This window comes from Mytilus galloprovincialis, chromosome 1, assembly GCF_965363235.1.
Source record: "Mytilus galloprovincialis chromosome 1, xbMytGall1.hap1.1, whole genome shotgun sequence".
Taxonomy (NCBI): domain Eukaryota; kingdom Metazoa; phylum Mollusca; class Bivalvia; order Mytilida; family Mytilidae; genus Mytilus; species Mytilus galloprovincialis.
Window position 1 is genome coordinate 34,457,347 of NC_134838.1, and position 24,726 is coordinate 34,482,072.

The 24,726-nt window shown below is 32.8% G+C and overlaps 1 protein-coding gene across 3 annotated transcripts; it reads left to right on the top strand.

The window, feature by feature from the left end:
• Positions 1 to 1,819: 1,819 nt before the first annotated feature.
• LOC143072385 (uncharacterized) lies at positions 1,820 to 23,265 on the top strand. 3 transcript variants are annotated; one of them, XM_076247292.1, is made up of 12 exons: positions 1,820 to 1,970; positions 2,645 to 2,758; positions 3,125 to 3,232; positions 6,635 to 6,881; positions 8,270 to 8,410; positions 8,942 to 9,054; positions 15,056 to 15,181; positions 15,595 to 15,717; positions 16,103 to 16,256; positions 17,767 to 20,055; positions 20,683 to 20,862; positions 22,424 to 23,265. In XM_076247292.1, exons 1-12 carry the CDS (start codon positions 1,917 to 1,919, stop codon positions 23,026 to 23,028), a joined length of 4,254 nt encoding a protein of 1,417 aa, XP_076103407.1. In that variant the 5' UTR covers positions 1,820 to 1,916; the 3' UTR covers positions 23,029 to 23,265. The 3 variants fall into 3 exon arrangements, with proteins under 3 accessions (XP_076103407.1, XP_076103419.1, XP_076103417.1); XM_076247304.1 differs by having other exon boundaries at positions 17,866 to 20,055; XM_076247302.1 differs by having other exon boundaries at positions 6,635 to 6,818.
• Positions 23,266 to 24,726: the final 1,461 nt, after the last annotated feature.

Sequence of the window (24,726 nt, forward strand, 5' to 3'; positions counted from 1 at the left end):
GCTTGTCCATGTCTGTTGATTTGTCCTTGTGGCTTGTTTCTGTCTATCGTTTGTCTTTGTGGATTATCTTTGTTTGTTGGTTTGTCTGTGGCTTGTCTTTGTCTGTTGGTTTGTCTGTGGCTTGTCTTTGTCTGTTTGTTTGTCTTTGTGGCTTGTCTTTGTTGGTTTGTCTGTGTGGCTTGTCTTTGTCTGTTGGTTTGTCTTTGTGGTGGCTTGTCTTTGTTGGTTTGTCTGTGTGGCTTGTCCTTGTCTATCGTTTGTCTTTGTTGCCTGTTTTGTCTATCGTTTGTCTTTGTGGATTATCTTTGTTTGTTGGTTTGTCTGTTGCTTGTCTTTGTCTGTTGGTTTGTCTGTTGCTTGTCTTTGTTTGTTGGTTTGTCTTTGTGGCTTGTCTTTGTTGGTTTGTCTGTGTGGCTTGTCTTTGTCTGTTGGTTTGTCTTTGAGGCTTGTCTTTGTTGGTTTGTCTGTGTGGATTGTCTTTGTATGTTGGTTTGTCTGTGTGGCTTGTCCTTGTCTATCGTTTGTCTTTGTTGCCTGTTTTGTCTATCGTTTGTCTGTGGATTATCTTTGTTTGTTGGTTTGTCTGTGGCTTGTCTTTGTTTGTTGGTTTGTCTGTTGGTTTGTCTTTGTGGCTTGTCTTTGTTGGTTTGTGTGTGTGGATTGTCTTTGTCAGTTGGTTTGTCTTTGTGGCTTGTCTTTGTTGGTTTGTCTGTGTGGATTGTCTTTGTCTGTTGGTTTGTCTGTGTGGCTTGTCTTTGTCTGTTGGTTTGTCTTTGTGGCTTGTCTTTGTTGGTTTGTCTGTGTGGATTGTCTTTGTCTGTTGGTTTGTCTTTGTGGCTTGTCTTTGTTGGTTTGTCTGTGTGGCTTGTCCTTGTCTATCGTTTGTCTTTGTTGCCTGTTTTGTCTATCGTTTGTCTTTATGGATTATATTTGTTTGTTGGTTTGTCTGTGGCTTGTCTTTGTTTGTTGGTTTGTCTGTGGCTGTCTTTGTTTGTTGGTTTGTCTTTGTGGCTTTTCTTTGTTGGTTTGTCTTTGTGACTCGTCTTTGTCTGTTGGTTTGTCTTTGTCTGTCGTTTGTCTTTATTGGTTTGTCTTCCTATGTTTTTTGTCTTTGTTTGTTGTTTGTCTTTTTCTGTCCTTTGTCTGTTGGTTTGGCTTTGTCTGTTATTTGCCTTTCACTGTAGTTCGAACGTCTATATATTCGGAGTAGTAGGGTGTTGGTGTTTGATTTTGTCTGTTGACTGACGTACTGCCCACAATATTTGGTTACTTCTGTTGTCTTTTTTAATAATTAGTTTTCAACTAAAGTAAAGACAAGGACTGTGTAGAAAAGCTTAATTTACTTTTCACCATTTAAAATTCTGTCACCTGAAATTAGGATTACAAAAGCATATACTTAAATGAAAAGTAACTGCCTGCATGGTCTCCCATAAGGCAAGACATATAAAAAAGAAGATGTACATACATGTTCCATACGGTAAACGGAAAACAAGTCTGTTATAAAGGTCACACTTATGACTATGATAATCATATGTCTATGACAAAATTAAATTTTATCAAACATTATGAATTTATTAAAAACATTTGAATGAATTTGTAACGAAAATCTTCAAAAAAAAAGAAAAAAAAGAAACAGTAAAAGTTAGCCATTGCTTCTATAATATTGTGACTTTATTTTCCTATGAGTTTTTTTCCCAGTTACTTTTTTTTATAACATTGATTCTTCCAATGATATATACCACAATCACATATCACTCATTAACCAAAATGAAAGTGAAAGTGAAAGTGAAAGTTGTTCTATAAAAAGACCAGCAAATGCCAATTTATTTCATTCGTAATGCTACCGCCAGGGATGTAAGAGTAATTGCAGAAGAACACAAGATGGACAAAGTAGACTGATCAAGAATAAAGTTGGCATGAAGAGGAATAGCAAATTCCGACATGGCATTCACAAATCATGTGAACGAAAAGTAAGTCTTAGGGCATTCAACAATGGGCTTGTGGAATTAGCTATTGCCCCCCTTTTCTGTTCTTTTCTTCAGATTTTAAGCTTTTCTTTAATATTTTACTTCAACATATTGCATATTTGTTAATTGTTGCTCTTTTTCCGAGGCTGTTATCATACAATCTTCACAATAACTATATATAGTGCTACCCCTTGCATCTTGGTCATCGAATTTTATTTTTAAAAGTTGCTAGAGTGGTAAAGACTATAGATGCAGTTATGAAACATACAAAAACAGTAAAAAAATCAAAAAGGGATGTTCATGACTCTGTATTCAGGATTATTTAAGGAATTGATAAATGTAAATTCAAGCTTTTTCTTTATGTTTGTTGTTTCAAGACATTCCAGTGCATGTTTAGTCCACGTGGTTTAGTCAAAAAGAGAAACAATGAAGTGAATTAACTATATATAAAACCTTGCTTAGAGGTACACTTTACTGTTGCAAGAACATTTGCTATTCTGGAAATTCTCACACTGCATGGAAAATGTAAGCTTACAAAGATCTACACATCCTTAATAATAAAAAAAAAAAAAAAACAATAAAAAAAAACAAAAATAAGTGTCTCTGACAGCAAAAAAAAAACATTAAGTGATTCAACAGATACACATTTCTTGTATACAGTTTTACTCTGTTTTCAGTCAATATTTAGAACTGTAAAAGATTTAATAACTCCAAAATGGTTATTCAGACTATTCACCTCTGATAAACAGCATGAGCCTAAAGAACCTCAGGAGGAAGACACAAGGACAACGGTATTTATTAATTTTGTTAGACATTAAGAGAGATAAAAGAGGCTGATTAGGAAATTGATCTTTTAGCATTCTCAAATTGATAAAAACATTTTTTTTACAAATTATACAATACAAATTAATGCTTGATCCTTAGATGTATACGGAGAGTTGATCTAAACAGGTCCATTACAAAAGGTCTGTAGAGATGGGTATGAAAGTTTTCTATTTAGTTCAGTCAATCAAAAATTGTTTACACATTATGATCCTTTTCCAGTTTATACATACAAATCAAGTTTTAAGAATATTCCTTGGAATATTTATACATTTTTTATTCCCAAATTCTTTCTAGTAACTTGCATATCTGACTTCATTTTGTTTCTTTTTCAGTCCATATTTGGATCACTGAAAGATTTGTTAACACCATCATGGTTGACCAGATACATCACTGTAAAACCAGGAAGAATAAACACTCAGGATTCTAGTAAAGACTTTAAGGTATAAAATACTCAAGCAGCCAACCTACCTTCCCCTCTCAAAAATTAACATATTACATGGCCTTTTACTATGGTTAGTTCTTCAGTATGCCCTTTGTATAATCATATATAAGATCTTTTATATTCTTGTATATATATATATATATATAATGTTATAACAACTATACACAATAATAAATTGTCTAATTGAGTCAGTGCAGGAGGTTGTGGATTTGATCGCCTGTCAGATTTATCCAAAGACTTGAATATTTACATTTGCTTCTTCTCTTTTAAGCAAACTTCAGCTTTTAAGAATGCAAGCAAAGTAGAATTCTCAACTTATAAAGTAGCAAACACCCAATAAGAAACAATGAAACATTATACACAATCATTGCATAAGATAAGATAAGATAACTTCATTAACCAATCATGGTGCCCAAAATTTGATCTACACAATAAATTAAATCACAAAATAAAGCACAGTAAATGATTAGAATGATTAGAATGCTTAAAGTACATTGAAACTAAAAACATTAATATACATTCACACTAAGTAAAATGATGATAAACCATGTTACATGTATTAACAAAAAAAATAAAGTTTTTTAGGGTGCCACTGTGACCTGGAAAAATTACATAATTGTTATAGTCCTAGTTCTATGGGAGACAACTCCTGATAGATTTTATAGCATATATATATATATATACAACTCGTCTAAACATCAACCCAACAATGTTAGATCTGTAAATTTGCTTTCGTAAATTTTTTATTCTTCCCTCGCTGGGATTCGAACCCATGCTACTAAGATATCGTGGCACCAAATCGCCTGCACTGTAGCCGTCCTGCTAGACCACACGAACACCTGGCTTCACAATAATAAAGCTTTCGGTGGCCGTGTGTTACCTTTCCTCGTCAGTTTTAATCTAACGGCGTACTACAGTACATGATATATTAGGCATGGAGATGTTATTGTTACATATATGTCATGTATATATGTAGGACTCAAATCTACATTAATAATATAGGGTTTTTGCATGAATATTGGGGAATATTGTCTCGAGTAGAATTTTATATTGCACGAGCTTGCGAGTGCAATATATGTTCTACGAGGGACAATATTCCCCAATATTCATGCAATAACCCTTTTATTGTATAGCAATATAATATTTAAAAGTAAAAACTGGTTTAAACTAAGATTTGATCGTTGATGACGTCATGAATTTTAAAGGTTTATTGCACTAGTGCAATATTAGAATTTATTGCACGCTAAATTTTGGTTACTTTCTGTGGGAAATATTATATTGCCATACAATAATTATATTTATCGGTCGTCCAACTGTCTATATCAATCTGCTCAGCTCTTAATAAAACTCCATATCATGGCTTTGTGACGTCAAATACCTTGACCTGGCCTATATCAGCGACGTCATAATGTTTGAACCGACGTTGATAAGTTTGACCCGAACTTATCAAGTCAACTTCCGGTTCCTGGTAAAACTAAGACAATACTTCCAAAAGACGCAAATACAGCCCGATAAATTGATTATCAGGTTATCGGCATATTAATATTGTAAAATATCAGCTGCTCGACATAATACGAAGGCTTTTTGATCTCGTTCGCTGTGCTTACTCGACAAAAAAAATCATATTATGTCTCACAGCTGATATTTTACGATATCAACATGCAGACAACCTGATAATCGGTACATATATAACTTGTCTAAACATCAACCCAACAGTGTTAGATCTCACAGATCTGTAAATTTGCTTTCCCAGATTTTTTGTTCTTCCCTCGCCGGGATTCGAACCATGCTTTCGGTGGCATGTTGTTACCTTTCCACATCAGTTTTAATATAGTGTCGTACTACAGTACATGATATATAAGGCATGCAGATGTTATTTTTACATATATGTCATGTATATATGTAGGACTCAAATCTATGGTTGGTTCCAAATCTATGGCAGATTCGTCATCTATAGTAAATAGGACATAATGCCATTCCAAATCTATGGCATATATTTTTAAACCCTAATCTATGGCGAGTTTTGTAATTTCCTTATCTATGGGGGATTTTTGTTGTTTCCAAATCTATAGAAGATTTTGTGCAAACGTAGAACAAGGCAGTACATATGTATACAATCATTGACTTGTCTTAAATAACTTCAAATGTACAACAATCAGAGCATGTCTATAAACATTTGTGAAATGAAATTTCATAATGTTCAACCAAATCGTGATGTCAACCATTAAAAAAGGACAGAAGTGATATACTATAGTACAGAAATCAGGATTAAAATGATATTCCCCGGAAAAATAAGCATTTCCTTATCTTTACGTGGTACCTTTTAATCCGTAAATTAAAACAATATTTACAGTTTTCGGAACATCTCTTGACTTGTCAATAGGGGTATGGATGTGTATTGGCTAAATTTGTAAAAGTGATTGCTTCAATCTTTCTGAATTTTGAATATATATTTGGACTAGTGCTATACATAACACACACAAAAAATTTGACAAAAGTGCATTGTGCAATTTTTTTAATGATACAAAACGTTGTAAAGAAGTGATAGAGGAATTAATTGTGGTCTGTGGCCATATATACAAAGGGAAATAATTGTAATGATTAACACTATTGAATTTATCTCCCTTTATTAACATGTTTTAAATTTATTACAAAATTTTGTCTTACTGCTAAATTTCTGTTTTCTTTTAAGAACACTCATCAATAGTTTAATAACCATTTAAACAACATTTAGAACCAATTACTGTCTTTAGGACAGAAGTTCTCATAATTTTTTTATAGAATAATACCACCAGTTATCTCCCTTGCAGTAATTCTTAAGTACCAAAGATTTTCTCAAAATGGGAAGAGGGCCGTGAGGCTGATGAGTGTAAATAATCATGAACAAGTATTCAACCCCCAAAATCCTTGGTATCTGTGTTATTTTCACTTACTTGACCCCATAACTATATTCATTTTTCGCTCTTTTCCCCAATACAACTTGAAAAATAGCATCTTTTTACAGGTGTTTCAATATGAATATGGTCACAGGCATCGATAAACCTAAATTCAAAACATTGTTTTTATATGTTCATTTGCTGAGGAATATTCAAGGAAAAAATGGAGGGAAGGGTGACAGTCTCAGACAACAATTGTTTTTACAACCAACCAACCATAATATTTAGTTTCATGTATAACAGAGTTGTCATTGTTTCGGAATTTGCCCTTATAACCTAGTAGTTTTCAAAGATAACAATTTTCAATGAAATTAGATATGTAATAATTTTTTTCAATTCAACTGTATTACAATACATATATTTTTCCCTTATTTTTTCCTCCAAAATTTGATGGAATAGAATTCTTTAAGCAATCAAAAGATATAAACTCTGTTATGCCAATAATGTTGTTTTTAATTTCATAGAAACAAACAATTTATAGAGACAAACAACATCAGAATGTTGAAAGATCACCAGTAAATACATGCAACCAGAAAAATAACTCCAGAGACAGTGATACCTGTTTTCCAAAGCCAACATCGATTCCTCACACCGGGCCAAGAGAAGATATTCATCATCAACAAGATCAAATACATGTTCAGAATACTGGTATATTTTCATCATCTCAGCTTCCATTACAAATAGGAAACATTAATGAGCACACAGATAATGGTAATAGCATTATGAGAATGATGATAATGCTAGATTGGGGTTTCAAATAATGTCTAATTGCAAATTTTTACAGGCATACAAGAAGAAGAACATTATATACTGTTATACCACTTTCCCAGGTTAGGGGGGGGGGGGGGGATCCCGCTAACATGTTAAACCCGCCACATTATTTATGTATGTGCCTGTCCCAAGTCAGGAGCCTGTAATTCAGTGGTTGTCGTTTGTTTATGTGTTACATATTTGTTTTTCGTTCATTTATTTATTTTTTTTTTTTTTTTTTTTTTTTTTACATAAATAAGGCCGTTAGTTTTCTCGTTTGAATTGTTTTACATTGTCTTCTCGGGGCCTTTTATAGCTGACTATGCGGTATGGGCTTTGCTCATTGTTGAAGGCCGTACGGTGACCTATAGTTGTTAATGTCTGTGTCATTTTGGTCTTTAGTGGATAGATGTCTCATTGGCAATCATACCACATCTTCTTTTTTATATGTTAATGTGACATGAATAAGCCACATGCCTATGTACTTTAACGACATATGTACCCTTATTTTTAATGTGCACAGGATAGCATATCACCATACTTGGACACATTATTTTGACTCCAAGCCGACCATTATGCCTAAATGCTGTGTGCTGTCTTAGGTTTAACACAGTGGAGGATTAAAGCCCTTTACCATGGTACCACAAACCACTGAGGCATAATATGCTAAAGCAGTAAATAAAGGAACCACATGTATTTGTGTTATCCTTGTAACATGAGTTTTTTACTACAAGGTCCTTACCTTATATAAATTATGTTGAGATCATTTTTCTAAAATTTTATAAAAAAAAAAAGAAAAAAAGAAGACCAACATATGATTAATTTTATAATCAAGACTCGTTAGGTAGAAATAGAAAAAAGAAATGAAAAGTTTCATTGTTGAAAATATGTCTCAGTCTGAAGTCCTTAATGAAGAAAAATTGCCTGATGTTTAAACCTTAAATAATTATCCAAATGAAATTAATTTATAACATAAAATTTAATTGGTTAATATATGGAAGTGCACCTAAACTTCAAGTTGTGTAATGAAGAAAGTGCTAATACAAGAAAGTCATGTTTACTGAAATTGATGACTGTGGACTATTCACATTCATACATCCAGACATTCAATTTTTTGTTGTTGAACATGCATTGAAAACTATTATGTAGGACTAATGTCAACCTCTGTGGTGATATCCATGCATATTAATCAAGATGACTTTCAAATTAAATCAAAACCCTTTCATTTTGTTTGATAATCAGTTATTAAACCCACAAATTTTTGCTGGTAAAATACCTTATTCAAGTAAATAAGATGATATAAAGAAAGCCCAGTCAGGCCTATTACTTAGGATAATTTATTATTTTAGATGACAACTTTTCTAACATTAGTGATTATTCTGGATGTTCAAGTGGATATTCCTCTATGAACCCACATCAGCCAACCAGCACCCAAGAAGAAAAAAACCTAAAAGAATTGAATATCAATCGTCGTAATATCCATAACTCAGGTAACACAAATATTTTATAAATACTACCATGTACATGATATGCATGTGCTATTTTTCTAATGATATGTTTGAGAAAGTATTTACCTGTGCATGGTTAGTAGTGGGGTGTGTTTATCAAATAAAAACTGACCATTTCAAGTTTGCTCATTGTTCTGGTTGCTTCAGATAAACTTTATTACAGAATGAAATTCTTTGACTTTCCATAAAAATAATGACTTCAGAATAAGCTTCTTGAACTTTCCATAAAAATTGTGACCTTTTTAGGTTTTTTTTGCAATATCGTTCAGATCTAGTAAAAGCACATTTAACAATTAATCTACATGAGATCAAGGCCTTTATATTGTTATAATATTCACATATACTTTTGTCAATTTCTACCAATATATTCACTTCAGTTTGTTATTTTACAGCTTTCTGACCAATTATGAAAGCTACTATAATATCAAAACATGTGTAATTTCATGCATATATTAGTATTTAACTTTTAAATCAATACATTAATTTGGTAAATAAAACTTTGTTTCCTTCTAGATTCTCGAAAAATTATGAATTGGTCAGCACAGTACAATACTAAAAGTCTGAAGAAGTCATCATTGACAGAAAAGTCCAATTCAGGACTGAATTTATTTCCAAGGAGAGCAGATGTAAGTCAATTTTATTTTTGTCAAACCTGCAACATTTTGTTAAGGAAGCTCACATGGAGATTATAACATTTAGTTTCAGTATATGGTTAAAGATTTTTTTTACACATTAATAACTTATTTAAATCATTAAGGAATTTTATGAAACTCTGACAGAATTTTTCTATGATTAAAAGAACACGTTCTCATCTAAAATTAGAAATTCTCACTAACGGTAATTTGTCATAATTCGTACTCAAATAGGTCGAATTATTGCTCATAAGACAAACTTATGCAAAAACGAGAAAAATAAAGGAAAAAACACATTTTTATTTTATCAAGCACTTGGAAATCGTGAATCTGGCATATTTAACACCTGGTGTATGCTGAACTGAATTGTAATAAATTAACTTGCATTTCTCAGGCCTGTATGCTAGCATACGTACCTGGTGTATGCTAATGTCTACATTTAATTAATACATTGCATTTCTCAGGTATGTATGCTAGCATACGCACCTGGTGTATGCAGAACAGCAAATATTGAATCAGATGTTGTATTTCACAGGTCTGTATGATAGCATACGAACCTGGGTGTTCAAAAAAATCCTTTGCGTCAGTATAGTTGTGGTTTTACTTTATTGCCGATTTCGAGTTTTTTTAAAAACTAAAAGCCTACCACTGACCTCTTTATTTTCTCCCGTTGGTAAACAGAAAAGCGTTAATTTGCAAGGCAAACCGGTAAAGCGTTCACTGTTGTAAATCTATAAATGAAAACCAATTCTCAAGTTCCATGACTATGATCGCTTTATTGACCTGACAGTTATCTGTTTTGTTTGCAAATTAAAATTACGGAAAAATGAGGCGATCATAATTTGTACAAGGTTCGAAGTTGTTGACAAAAATTTATATGACGTCAGGGACCTTATGACGTAAGGCGGAGGGATATAGACGGATAGCCTTAACTTACACAAGTTACTTTACCAGTACACTTAATTAAAATAATAGCAATTGATTACAAAACAACCTGTTTTGTTTATACTTGGTATTGGACCTATTGGTAATTATTAAAAAGTCAAAGAAAAAGGACTATTTATCTGCGGAGTCACGCACTCCATCTAGATGACGTCATTTATAAATGTAAACAATTTGAATGATCAATGAAGGAGTTCCCCTCACGGAGAAGAAAATGGACAAAAATACGCTCTATTATCTTGATTTGAATAAACCAGAAGCACAACAGAATGTCGGATGTATTTATGGTACGTAAACCTAGCTGTTTTTGTACATTTTTCACGATTTCATTTAACACCCTCTTTTTTGGAGGTCGGCTTGAACATGTAGTACGTACACATACAAGAGGTAGAATCTGAGGGGGTGCTATGCCAGTGCTTTGTGGAAAAACTTTAGTTGATTTATTGAGGGAAACAGTACTGAAGCGTCCATCTCTAAAGAAGTCATGCAGTGCCCTCCCTGTCTCATCCCCCTTATGAAACTTCTGGATATTCATGTCTTATTCTTACAACTTTTAGGGAAACAACTGTCCCAGGTAAAAAAAAGGGGGAAGCTGAGCGCTCACATGTTAAAACCGGCCACACTATATAGTCTTTATATGCCTGTCCCAAGTCAGGAGCCTGACTATTGAAGTTTTCATTGGTTCATATTTTTCCAGTTTTTCTTTTTCGTAAATTGTTTTGCTATACATTATCATTTCTTATTTTTCATGTTGGGTCCCATAGGCGGATACAAAGGGTACCTGCCCCCCCCCCCCCCCCCCCCCCCGCTTTTGCGGGAAACATTTGGTTGATTATATAGGAATCACTGAACCTTGGCTGGAACCCCCTCCTCCTTTATGAAAATATCTTAATCTGCCACTAGACTGTTTAAATCAATACTGTAACAGGGTAATTTATGAACATCTTTTTTTAAGATACTTCAGATACTTTATTTCACTAATAGTTGTGATAAAGCCCCTTAATGTTATAACAATAGCACTAAGATTCATCCCTGTATTGTTAATGACCAATAAAACAAGGAGATTTCATTGGCAAACTTTTTATAAATCTACATATTATTACGTGTTAGTTACAATTTTAATAGCTGACTACTAGCATGTATACAATGAAAAAGAAAACGTAGCTTTGACCGTCTTTTGTTTAGCTTTTTAGTTTTTTTTAGAAAAGATGTAATTCAAACAAATTATACATAAATTTATTGCAAAAGGATTAGAACAGCACATTTCAAGAGTGTTCAAATTGGAAATATGAATGTTACTAAGGAAATGACATATTTCATTGATCTTCAATCAATCACATGCATGGCGACAATTTGTTTTTCAAGGGAACGAGTTCAATTCAACCACTATAAAGAACCCTTAGTTCATATAAACTTTAAAATCAGTAATTGTGATATAAATGTAACGCTAAATGGGTCTTTGTTCTGTGTATTTTTGACAGTCATTACTTTGGATATATGTATCTGGGATCTAATCCTTCTTGCCCGTTTACATAAGGAAATAGCTATTAAATATTTCACCATATATTATATGTTATTCAGGTCTCAGACAGGGTATATACTGTGACATTCCCGGCTTAGAGTTTATATCCCCAGAGACCTGAATTACACATATATTACGGATTACCCCTGACTTAATGTTATTTTCCAGTGCAGGTATTTGTTGCCAACACATAATATTGAAAAACCCAACCTGATATGTTCAAGCTACTACACCAATATAAGTGATCAATACAAAAAGTTTCTTACAAAATCGTGCTATGAACCGCTGTCCTTAAATTAGATTAAACCTTGCTTTGATAAACGTCCAAATGTTATTTCATTTCTACTGTGCAACTCATGTACCGTACAAACTGTCACATTTAATAATCAAGATGCAAGATCATTCAACAAATTAAGTATAACTGACCATCAAATCTTTGATGTAGTTGACCACACCACATCAATGTTAAATTTGTGAAGTGTAAAATATTTACTCGCATATATATATGTATATAATATGTAGTTTCCATTTCTCGTTTCAGCATTTTTCAAACATTGGCTATACCTTTCATGTAACTATTTATGTGTTGCTTATGAATTTAATTGTAACACTTCTTAGTGACTGGATAGGTTAAACCAATGCCTTCCTAGAAAACTATGACACCAATGAACAACACCAGTCTTTTTGCTGTTCCTGCTAATAATGTATGCATGGCTTCACTAGAAAAGGCATCAATTCTTTGGCTTTCCTGGTTGAAGGATTTGTTTTTACAACTCCAGTGTATACACAATTGTTACCATAGTATATAGTTGGTTGACCGTTATGGAATAACCGTTTCACAGATGATATCGGATATGTTTCTCACGTCATAACTACAATCCCCTTTCCTTTTCATGAATTTGACTTACTGTATAAAGCTAGTTATCGGGTTTGTAAAAACATGAGCAACCCGACGGTGCCACTGTTGGACATGTGGAGCAGTATCTGCTTACCCTTCTAGAGCACCTGAGATAATCCCTAGTTTTTGGTTAGGGTTCGTTTTGCTCAGACTTTGTTTGTTTTTCTATGCTGTTTTTTGTGTACTTTAATTTGTATATTTCATGTCATGGTGTTGTCAGTTTATTTTCGATTTATGAGTTTGACTGTTCCTCTGGTATCTTTCGCCCCTCTTGCAGTCTATAACTTTGAGAATGATGAAAAATGATAGTTTTGCAATTCAAAATATGAATACAATATAAGGCTGGTTAGAATGCAAACCATTCAGCTTGCTTAATATCTAATAAGTGCCACCAAATATGCAGACATTTAAGACTGGGGGCAAACCATACACAATAACACAAGCTTACTGAACACCAGCTTGGTTTGACAATACTAGAATGTATGTAAAACTGCAATTCAATAAAACATAGATTGGTATACAAGCAATTAAAGCTTGTATGTATCCATGCAAGAAAAATAAAATAAGTTTTCACCGTACACCAGTGTTGTATGCAAGAATAACGTGAACTGAAAATGTCAAACAAATATGCAAACTTTTATGTTCCAATGGGTATAGGATTATATGTTGTTATGCCGACAATCAAACTCATGAATTCCATTGTTTTACAAGGGTTTATTGAAAAGCGGGTTGGTATACGAGAATAAACCCCTGAGTGTTGCAGTTAAGAATTAAGAGCTTTCTTTCAAATTCAAATTCAAATGAAGTTGAAGGCTATACATAAGTAATTCCTTACATCCATGGAATTCGACCTTTTCATTTCACAATCATACACATCTCCTTATTTTCTAAGGGAGGTATGCAAACATAAGTAATAAGAAATATTACTACTCAGAAAATACTTAGCATTCAGGCATACAGACTTGCCAATACAATCCAGAATAAAATTTTAGAATCCATGCAGGCAAACAAGTACCTAGCAGAAAAAAAAGCCAAAATTATAAAAAAATCGGTTTACATATCCCAGGTTCGTATACAGGCATACAGACCTTAACTATACCAAAAAAAATATATATAAGGTTCTAAATACACCAGATTTGTATGCAGGAATACAGACCTGACACATACTTATATACGCAGAAAGTGAGAGTTTAACATACACCAGGTCGGTATGCTAGCATACAGACCTGACAAATACTAGTATATATGCATAGAATGAGAGTTTAACATACACCAGGTCGGTATGCTAGCATACAGACCTGACAAATACTTATATATATGCATAGAATGAGAGTTTAACATACACCAGGTCGGTATGCTAGCATACAGACCTGACAAATACTAGGATGTGCATAGAGTGAGAGTTTAGCATTAACCAGGTCGGTATACTAGCATACAGACCTGAAAAATGCTAGTATATGCATAGAGTGAAAAATAAGCATTAACCAGGTCGGTATGCTAGCATACAAACCTGAAAAATACTAGTATATGCATAGAGTGAGAGTTAAACATACACCAGGTCGGTATGCTAGCATACAGACCTGACAAATACTAGTATATATGCATAGAGTGAGAGTTTAACATACACCAGGTCGGTATGCTAGCATACAGACCTGACAAATACTAGGATGTGCATAGAGTGAGAGTTTAGTATTAACCAGGTCGGTATGCTAGCATACATACCCGAAAAATGCTAGTATATGCATAGAGTGAGAGTTTAGCATTAACCAGGTCGGTATGCTAGTATACAGACCTGACAAATACTAGTATATATGCATAGAGTGAGAGTTTAACATACACCAGGTCGGTATGCTAGCATACAGACCTGACAAATACTAGGATGTGCATAGAGTGAGAGTTTAGCATTAACCAGGTCGGTATGCTAGCATACAGACCTGAAAAATGCTAGTATATGCATAGAGTGAGAAATAAGCATTAACCAGGCCGATATGCTAGCATACAGACCTGAAAAATACTTGTATATGCATACAGTAAGGTTTTAGCATACACCAGGGTGGTATGCAGGCATACAGACCTGACAAATACAAGTAAGAGAAAAAAGACTTAATTTAGCATTCTTTTCATTGAAACATCTGAAATAAAGATGGGTAAATGCTATGTTATGTATATATTTCAAAAATGACATAAAAGTATAACAAAAATGCAGAATGAGTATCTTTTCAGGGTTTATTTACTTGAACTATTTCCTTGGTGTTAAAAAAGTTCATTCTAGCATCCTATGAAAAAGGTTTATGATAAAATAATGAAATTTTGGTTCGCATTTACAAAGAAAGATCACAAATCTTGCCAAAAGATGACAAACAAATATCATTAATGCTATACAGTGAGTTTTTAACGCGAAATATATCAATAATCACAAATGTTGTAGCCTTTTCACACAAAAGTAAGTTAAGTGGCATATGAGAATTTCTAATTTTAGATGAGAACGTGTTAAAGGGAAAATTTGTAAGCATAATTTTAAAAGTATTTTTTTCAATTTTCGATATTTTTCTGATAAATATAGAATGAGATCAATTTTGATACATGAATTCTCTCTAGTTCTATTATTAAAAGTAATGAGCATTAATTTTCAGGATAGTGCAGCAATACTGTCTAATATATTAATTGAAAGAGATTTTCATCCTGGTACAACATTTGGAAGAGGTTCACCACAGAAAAGAAAATGGAAAGAAAATTGCAGTCCGGTTTCTCCACATAAGGTAGAGTACTGGTTATGGATTTTTTAGTAACAAAAATTTTAGTGTTGATTTTTATTTGTAAATAATCAATTTGCTTTAGTCTTGAATTTTAGTTGATTGAAGGACCTTTTGTCTGATTTTAAAAATTTACTTTAAATTGTAAAAAATATTTGAATTAGCTCTGGCAGCAATATAGCCATTTTGTGCTAATACGGCGTAAAGCAAACAACAATCAATTCAAGTAACAAAAAACTTGTTATTAAATTTTTTTCATGATTATCATTCTGTAATAATAAGCAACAAAAAACCGCATTTTTGTGCTGGCCAAATATACCATTATTAAAAATAAAAGGAAAAGTTATAGATAAACAAGAAATTAAAGGGGATTGCAGGTTTGCATAGGTTACAATTAAAATATTTTGCATTCTTCATAGATTCCAGTCAGACAGAAAATGCAAGCCAGACATGTAACCTGCCCAATAGACAGTAGTGTATTTGTCAGCTCAGGAGCCAAAAATATGCAGGGAACATTGGAAAAACTGAAAACAGAAATTGAAGTAAGTGTATTTTTGTTTCTTTAATTCTGTGGCAATTGAACCCATTTTGAACCAATTCTTACACAGTAACTCGTGGATTATTGGATTTATCCAATCTCAATAGTTTAATCAATTTTAAATTCCTCCCAAGACTTAGAATTTTCGATAACTTAACTATCTTGATTGGATAAATCTTATAATTTACTGGTACCAATGTAAGAATCTATATCTACATTGTACCATACATAATTTCAAAGAGCCTTCCTATAAAGGACCCAAAAACACCAGTTTTGTTTATAATTGAAAGATGATTTGGTGTACATCACAATGAGACAGCAACCCATGAATACAAAAAGAACAAAAAACATTTATTCCTACTTACTTAAACATTTATTTTATTTTTAAGGAGTTCCACCTAACATCTACTGAAGATGATATAGCATTATATGATATGCCTAGAAAAGATAAATGTCACAGTGTAGGGAAAGAGAGTCATTACAGTAATATTGACAAGTTATCAGTTGTGTCATCAAGTACTGATAAGGAATCAGAAGCTCAAGGTAACAAATATATTCATTATGATTAAAAATTAAAGGAGATTATTATACTTTAGTAAATACATGTAGAGTGGGGTGCTCATTTTCGCCATATCTTTCCATGTTTTCTACAGCTTATGTTCAGGTTATTATGTTTTTGAAATATACTGATATTTTTATATGAAGATAACTTCAAATGCAAATATTTCTTAGCTTAAAAACATGTTTGTTGGAAAAAAATCATCTGAAAAGTTAGATTAAAGGGTGTTTGAAATTTCCTGATGTTTTATCAAAGGGGGACACATATTTGCCTTTTTTACATATCTATTTAAAACCAAATCACTGCAGCTTTAAATAATGTTTATCAAATCAATTTTATTATAGATGAAATTTCAAAGGTGTAAATAACTGAAATTTTGGGCAATCAGTCAAATAGTTAGTATAAAAACTTCTTTAAAAATCGTGGTTTTCATTCAGGAAATTTGCAGAAAAATCGTTGCCCGTTTTTTGGGTTCTTTGAGGCAAGTCACGAAATTTTGTCTCAGTTTAAAAAATAATCATATTTGTTATTAAAATATAGTTTACCGGCATATTTCTTCCTTTTCAGCCATCCTTTGAAGTTTTTACACCTCAAAATCATAAAACGGTGAAATTGTGTCCCTGGCGAAAATGAGCACCTCACTCTACTACTGTTAAGTCTTATGAATTATAAACTATAAGCAATTCAAACTAGATACTGTGGATTCATTAATATTTGTTGGAAACCAATTTTCGTTGGTACAGGGGAACCACAAATTTAAATATTCATAGAATTACAAATTTTCCAATGGAATGTATGCAGACTTTGCCAAAACTATGAAATTAAATATCCACAAACATGCAAATTTCCTCACATTATGAAAATAAATGAATCCACGGTAGATTTAAAAATATTGCAGCTTGACAACATTACCAATTGCTACTGTTTCTTCTCCACCATGCTCAAACTTTTTAAGATCCGCCTTTTAGATCACATGACCCTAAAAGTGTGTTTTTAGTTATTACAGTTAATATTTTATCATATGTATGACCTCAAAGACTAATTTTGACAATTTTTTGTGTTTTGCAAAAACTATAAATATAGATAGAGAGAAATTGTAAACAGCATTATTTCTCTCAAAATAATATCTAATTTTAACTTAACTAAAATTGTCAATTGCCTTTGAAAGATGTGTTTCTCTCAATTTTGTCCAGAAAGATAATTTTTCTTTTGTGCAGTCTTTCACAAACTAAAATAGATGATTACCAGATAAAAACCCAAAAGATCGCAGTGAGCTTTTCTCGTCACTCATCGTCTTGTCAGCAGCAATCGCAGGTGAGAGACAGGGTTCCATGGATATTTTAACTTTTGCATTAAGTCCTGACATGTTATGTTTTATTCTGTTTGTTATATTTTGTTATGTTTTGGTTGGGTTTTTTTAATGTTTTTTTTTGTGTTTTGTTATGTTTTGTAATACATCAATGATATGTCATTATTCTTCTGCTTTATTTCTAGATGATTGCCAGATGGGATCGGCTGGTTTAAGTTCTAAATCTGATATGACATCACATCTAAATGGTTATTCAAAATCAAGCAGTGAATTCTATTTGACAGGCGATAGCAATAGTTCAGCCAAGTTTGGAGGAAAGTCAGTCTTTTACAATAATGGATTTATAGTGGAAAAAAGATTAACAGAACTATCTGAAAGAATAGATCAACCTCAGTCTTGTAAATATACTTATAGCAAAGATTTGCCAAAACAAAATGGTTCATCATTTAGCAAATACTATGAATTGCAACCTTTAGAGACAGAAATAACATCTGAAATCAATGAAAGTACAATTTCCAAGGAATATGTTGTCAAGGACAAATCAGAGGTCATGGTCAAAAGTTCAGACAACAAATCTAGGGAAAGCTCATCTGGAGATACCATAACATGTGATACACTTAGTTCTTCTTCAAGATTGTCAAGGACACCAATATTTGGAACATCCGAGACAGCAGCACTTGCATCTCAAATATCAGAAACATCAACACAAAACAGGGAAATATCTACAATGGCAGCAGCAATACCTAGAACATCAACACCTTCATTAAGCACATCTTGGATATCAACATCAGCATCTCAGACCATATTTGGCAAATCACTTGCTTCAACGTCTTTCTGTACAAAATCAGAGACATCAGAAGTTTTAATTGGAAATTCTAATAAATCAACACCATCAGTTGGACTACCTCAGTCAACATTGCCAATAAATTCCACATCTTGGGTTTCAACACCAACATTTAGAGCTCCTCAACCACCAATACCAACATTAGGAACACCTCTGACATCAGCATCAACAGTTGCCACATCTCTGGTATCAAAAGTTACATTTGGAAATCCTCAGACATCAACATTTGCCAATTCAATGGTATCAATACCAGCAATTAAAACAGATAAGACCTCAGCAACACCAACTAGCACATCAATGCTTTCTATACCAGCATTTGGAACACATCTGACATCAGCACAAAGAAGTAGCACATCACTGATATCGACACCAGTATTTGGACCATATCCAATATCAGCACCAACAACTAGCACATCACTGCTATCACCACCAGCATTTGGACCATATCCAATATCAGCACCAACAACTAGCACATCACTGCTACCAACACCAGCATTTGGAACACATCTGACATCAGCACAAAGAAGTAGCACATCACTGCCATCAACACCAGCATTTGGATTACAAGTGACATCAGCACCAACTACTAGCACATCACTGCTATCAACTACAGCATTTGGAACACATCGAATGTCAGCAACAAAAACAAGCACTTCTGTGGCTTTAACATTTGAAACAATAGACGCGTCAGGATCCATTGGGACATCATCCAACACTCATGGAACACATCAGACATCAGAGACAGACAGAATGACATTAGGAAATGTTCAGACATCATCATCAGTAATATGTAAAACATCTTCAACACCAATACAAACATTTGGAACATTCCAAAAATCATTAGCTCCATTTAGGCAGCCTCAGGTTACAACAATGAAGCCTGAAATGTCTAATACACCACCAATGTTTACAATGATGCAAAAACAAACATCAAACGTTGGGGCCTCCAATAATGGTGATATAGCAACTGCTGAAATCTCAAAACTAAGAACAACTGAGGCAATTAATTTGAATTCTAGGGAATGTCCTATAACCACTTCAGCTTTTGGAATATCTCACTCATCTCTGATAATGCCACCAGAGAAAGAAAGATCATCATCAGACTTTTGGGCATTTAATAATGGCAATAAGGCAACTACTGAAATCTTAAAACTACGAACAACTGAGGCATTAAATTTGAATTCTAGGGAATGTCCTATAACCACTTCAGCTTTTGGAATATCTCACTCATCTTCGATAATGCCACCAGAGAAAGAAAGATCATTACAAGCTATCAACACTTGTACAGCACAGAAATCAAGGTCAAAATCTGGAACATCAGAGGCTTCAATAAAAGCATATGCTACATCTCAGACATCACTATATGAAACAATACACAACTCAGTTTCAGCATCTGGAACACCTTTGATACCAACAACAGTATTTGAAAGATCTTGGGAATCATCATCATTTGAATCTTCTTCAAAATCAGTACCAATAGAAACATCCAAGTCATCAGCAAAGTTACAAACTATTAAATCATTACCAACGACATTTGGCAGCTCTAAGACACAAAGATCAACATTCACAAAAGTCCAAAAATCAACACAGAAACTAGAAAAACCTGAAAGTGGTTTATTACATGTGTCAGGTATGTACTGGGATTCATTATTATTCATTAGATACCATTTTTTATGAATTTGACTAATTTAGACTAAGCATAAATTTAAATGTTTAATTAAAGAAACAGCAATTTTTTTCAACTCAACATTATATATTATGTTTGCTGCTGCAATTAAATATTCATTCATTCATTCAATATTGGTGCACGGGAACAACAAATGAGATATGATACAGAGACTTTAGAAAAACTGTTAAAAAACCTTTAATTTATGGGTTTTTTTTCGATGTTTTTACCATAAGTCAGGCTGTTGCTTTTCTTTTCTCATTTGAAATGTTTCACATTATGTCATGCTGGGGATATTTTAAAAGGCTTACTCTATGGTATGGGATTTGCTCATTGTTAAAGATTGCAAGTGTCATCCAAATAGGTGACCTATATTAAATTATTCATATACTTGTCCTATGGTTTTTAATTTAAAACAAACATAGTTTGGTTCCAAACACAGTTTGGATACATATTGGTTTTACTCAGAGCTCACCTATCTATATTGAAAGAAAAATATCTATTTAGTATTCCAAAAACCTTGTACACATTGTTGCATGTTATAGTTATGGGTATACTATAATTTATAAATATTTTTAATTTGATTTTCAGGAGATGACAATTGTGATGCTGGGATTAAAAGAGAACATGCAAATCATGTGTCTTCTACCAAAAACATTGAGACATTTATTCCTGAATATAGAAAACAACTAGTTTCAAGACCAATAGATTTGAGTGATGATGGCTGTAATGTTTCTGTAGTAACTTTTGATTTAGAAACTACAGGTTTTGGTAAGCTTTATTTAATATTAGATTCTGCAGACTCTTTGTACCAGAGTATACAGATCGATTAAGAGATTACTGTATTGTATTTGAAGCTTTGCAGACGTTCATCGGTAGTTTTACTGTCGCAAATTTAGTTTACCTGTCGACGCGTATTGGAGACAGGTAAACAGTATTTGTGACAGTTAAACTACCGACGGATGTTATCTCTTTTCTAATGCAAAACAAATTTATAATTAAATTTCAATCATTATTTCAGTTTAAAATTTTCATTATAGAAAATTCTGTGAAAAGATGTTATCTTCTTTGGTACCTAACTAGGTGAAGTCATAAGTATGCTCCCAGCATCAAAAGTAAACAACCAGCATTTTCTGGCTTCTTGGCCCCTCAAGAATGTAATAAAAATTTGATAAAAAGAAGATTTTTAGGTGCAACATGTGAGTTTTTTTGCTTTGTAGAAATTACATGTCAATACATTCCGCAATACAAAATGTCTGCTTCCTTAGTTACAGACAAAGAGATAGAGAATTTTTAGTGGATTCACATTTTGCTAGACTTACTTAGGTTGTGTTATTTTATATATAAAATTCATAACTGATGCTATAGACAAAATAAGACTTAAAGCTCACAATACAGGTACCATTTAAATACCACCAAAACATTGATAGTTGTTGTGATTTATGTCACCAAAATACCACCAAAACATTGATAGTTGTTATTGATGTCACCAAAATACCACCATAACATTGATAGTTGTGATTGATGTCACCAAAATACCACCAAAACATTGATAGTTGTGATTGATGTCACCAAAATACCACCTTAACATTGATTGTTGTGATTGATGTCACCAAAATACCACCAAAACATTGATAGTTGTGATTGGTGTCACCAAAATACCACCATAACATTGATAGTTGTGATTGATGTCACCAAAATACCACCAAAACATTGATAGTTGTGATTGATGTCACCAAAATACCACCTTAACATTGATTGTTGTGATTGATGTCACCAAAATACCACCAAAACATTGATAGTTGTGATTGGTGTCACCAAAATACCACCTTAACATTGATTGTTGTGATTGATGTCACCAAAATACCACCAAAACATTGATAGTTGTGATTGATGTCACCAAAATACCACCTAAACATTGATTGTTGTGATTGATGTCATCAAATTACCACCAAAACATTGATAGTTGTTGTGATTGATGTCACCAAAATACCACCAAAACATTGATAGTTGTGATTGATGTCACCAAAACATTGATAGTTGTGATTGATAATGCAAAGTAATACCAATGTATTTGTAGTCATTCACTGTGTGAGGAATAAAGAAATTAACAGTTTACTAAAAATGGTGTGTATCTCTTTAATTAATATTTTGAAAGGATTGGTATACATGCAGCAAAACACCCCCAGTAACAAGAAATAAAAATACAGTTGAAGGGTTTGAATAAATATTTATATTTATTTTGATGGGTTACAATTGATTTAAATTTTGCATTAAAAGATATGTCATTACTTAATTAAATTTAGCCATCACTGAAATATTTCTATTGTAGGTTATGATGCAGATATAGTTCAAATATGTGCAGAAGTTGTTCAGATAACACCACAAATCGTAGACATGGAGTTCCAAACGTTCCAAGAATATATATTACCAACCAAACCTATTAATCCTAAAGCTTCTGAAGTTACAGGCTTATGTAGTGATGGCTGCTCTCTATATTATAAAGGACAAAAAGTAAAAACTTTGTCAAAATCTGTGGGTCTAGAAAAATTCATAAAATGGCTTCCACATAAAGCAGTCCTAGTTGCTCATAACTGTAAAAGTTTTGACTCTAAAATTATTGTTGCACAACTGAGCTCAGTTAATCTCTTGAATGAATTTCATTGCAAAGTTTTTGGTTTTTCAGACACACTTCACATATTTAAAAAAAAAATTCCTGGTAGGAAGTCTTATAAACAAGAAAATCTTGTAAAGGACATTTTAAAAAGAAGTTATAATGCTCACAATGCAGTGGATGATGTACAACTCTTGAACATATTAATGAAAAACTTGAAAGTCAGTCTTCAAGATATCGTTAATCACAGTTTTACTGTAGAGTATGTTCATAATTATCTTACAGAATTTAGATGTAAAGAAGCACGACTTAAAACATTCTAACCTGTATATATGTCTGATGAACCAGTAATGTCAAAGTCTTTATGCGAGAGAGCAGCAAAGAGTGGACTGAAATTAGGACACTTACATTTAGCTATATCTTGTGATGATTTAGATGGTCTTTGTAGACTCTTTAGTGAAATAGATGATGATGGGAATGTGAGAATTACTAAAATGAATAGAATAATACAAAATGTATACAATTTTTTAACTGAAATGAAATAAATACATATTTTAATATCTTCAACTTAATTTTTCAATGGAAAAGACAGGACATGATATGTAAATTCATGACACAAATCACTCGACACTTAACAAATGCAAAGGAAACATTTTTATCATATACTGCACATTTTTATACGCCCGGGACGGGACGTATTATGGTATACCGTTGTCCGTCCGTCCGTCTGTCCGTCCGTCGTCCACACTTCGGACAATAACTCAAAAACACTTTCACCAATTTCCAAGAAACTTTGGTGAATTGTTTATATCTATTGACGTAAGCTCCCTTTCGTTTTTTTTTAATTTCAGATTTTAAGTTTTGGATTTATGGGGCTTTATTCATAAAAAAGGGGGGATTTTCAACACTTCGGACAATAACTCAAAAAGGCTTTCACCAATGTCCATGAAACTTTGGTGAATTGTTTATATCTATTGACGTAAGCTCCCTTTCGTTTTTTTTTAATTTCAGATTTTAAGTTTTGGATTTATGGGGCTTTATTCATAAAAAAGGGGGGATTTTCAACACTTCGGACAATAACTCAAAAAGGCTTTCACCAATGTCCATGAAACTTTGGTGAATTGTTTATATCTATTGATGTAAGCTCCCTTTCAACTTTTATAAATTTCAGATTTTACATTTCCGTGTTATGAATTTTTATGCTTAAAAAAGGGGGGATTTTCCAATTTTGGGACAATACATTTAAAGCATAAAAGACAAGTTAAAAGAGCAACGGGCGTATCATGCGCTAAAGCGCAGCCCTTTATTTTATATTGATAAATGTCCTTCGACTGAATTATCCAAAGTATGACTATGTTGTTGGCATCTATCCTATTGAACTTGAGATACAGGATACCACAGATACATTTTAAATAAAATATGGAGATGGTTTATAATTGCAATTGAGAGACATTTTGTAACTATGCAATAGAGTTCAAATGACAGGACTTTAAGCAACATTCCAGCAGTGCCTGCATATGGTATATATATCTCCAAGTTCATAAGATGTTCAAGGGCTTTTGTTTGTATCATAATTTATTTGATAGAAGAACTTTGCTAACAATGAAGATATTTTAAGCCAAAGTTTTCTTTATTATGGTTAAGTTGAATTCATCCATTCTAAAAGTTTTACAGATGCTAGCAGGATTTGTTTGAATATTATGAAATATCTGTGTCACATAAAACCACCTATTCAACTTATTGATTTTGACATCACTGAATTTGGACATATTTAATCACTAAATTTAAAATCAGAGTAGGATTTGCTTACCCTTAAGGAGCAATTAAGTTTACTCCTGGTTGTTGGAGAAGTTTAAATTGCCAGAACTGTGAATTGATTTGATACCACTGGAAATTGAACTTTTTATGGCTGATGGTAATGCAACACTATAGTTTAATCCTAGCTCTTAGCAAACTCATGTTAAACAAAAACAATTCTACATTTTGAGATAAACAGTGCATGCAAACCTCTAGAATGGTTA

Coding starts and splice junctions, on each gene's coding strand:
- LOC143072385 (XM_076247292.1), top strand. CDS start 1,917: ATGAAGAGGAATAGCAAATTCCGACATGGCATTCACAAATCATGTGAA. Junction 1,971..2,644: donor ACAAATCATGTGAACGAAAA/GTAAGTCTTAGG, acceptor CTCTGTTTTCAG/TCAATATTTAGAACTGTAAA. Junction 20,056..20,682: donor TGGTTTATTACATGTGTCAG/GTATGTACTGGG, acceptor TTTGATTTTCAG/GAGATGACAATTGTGATGCT.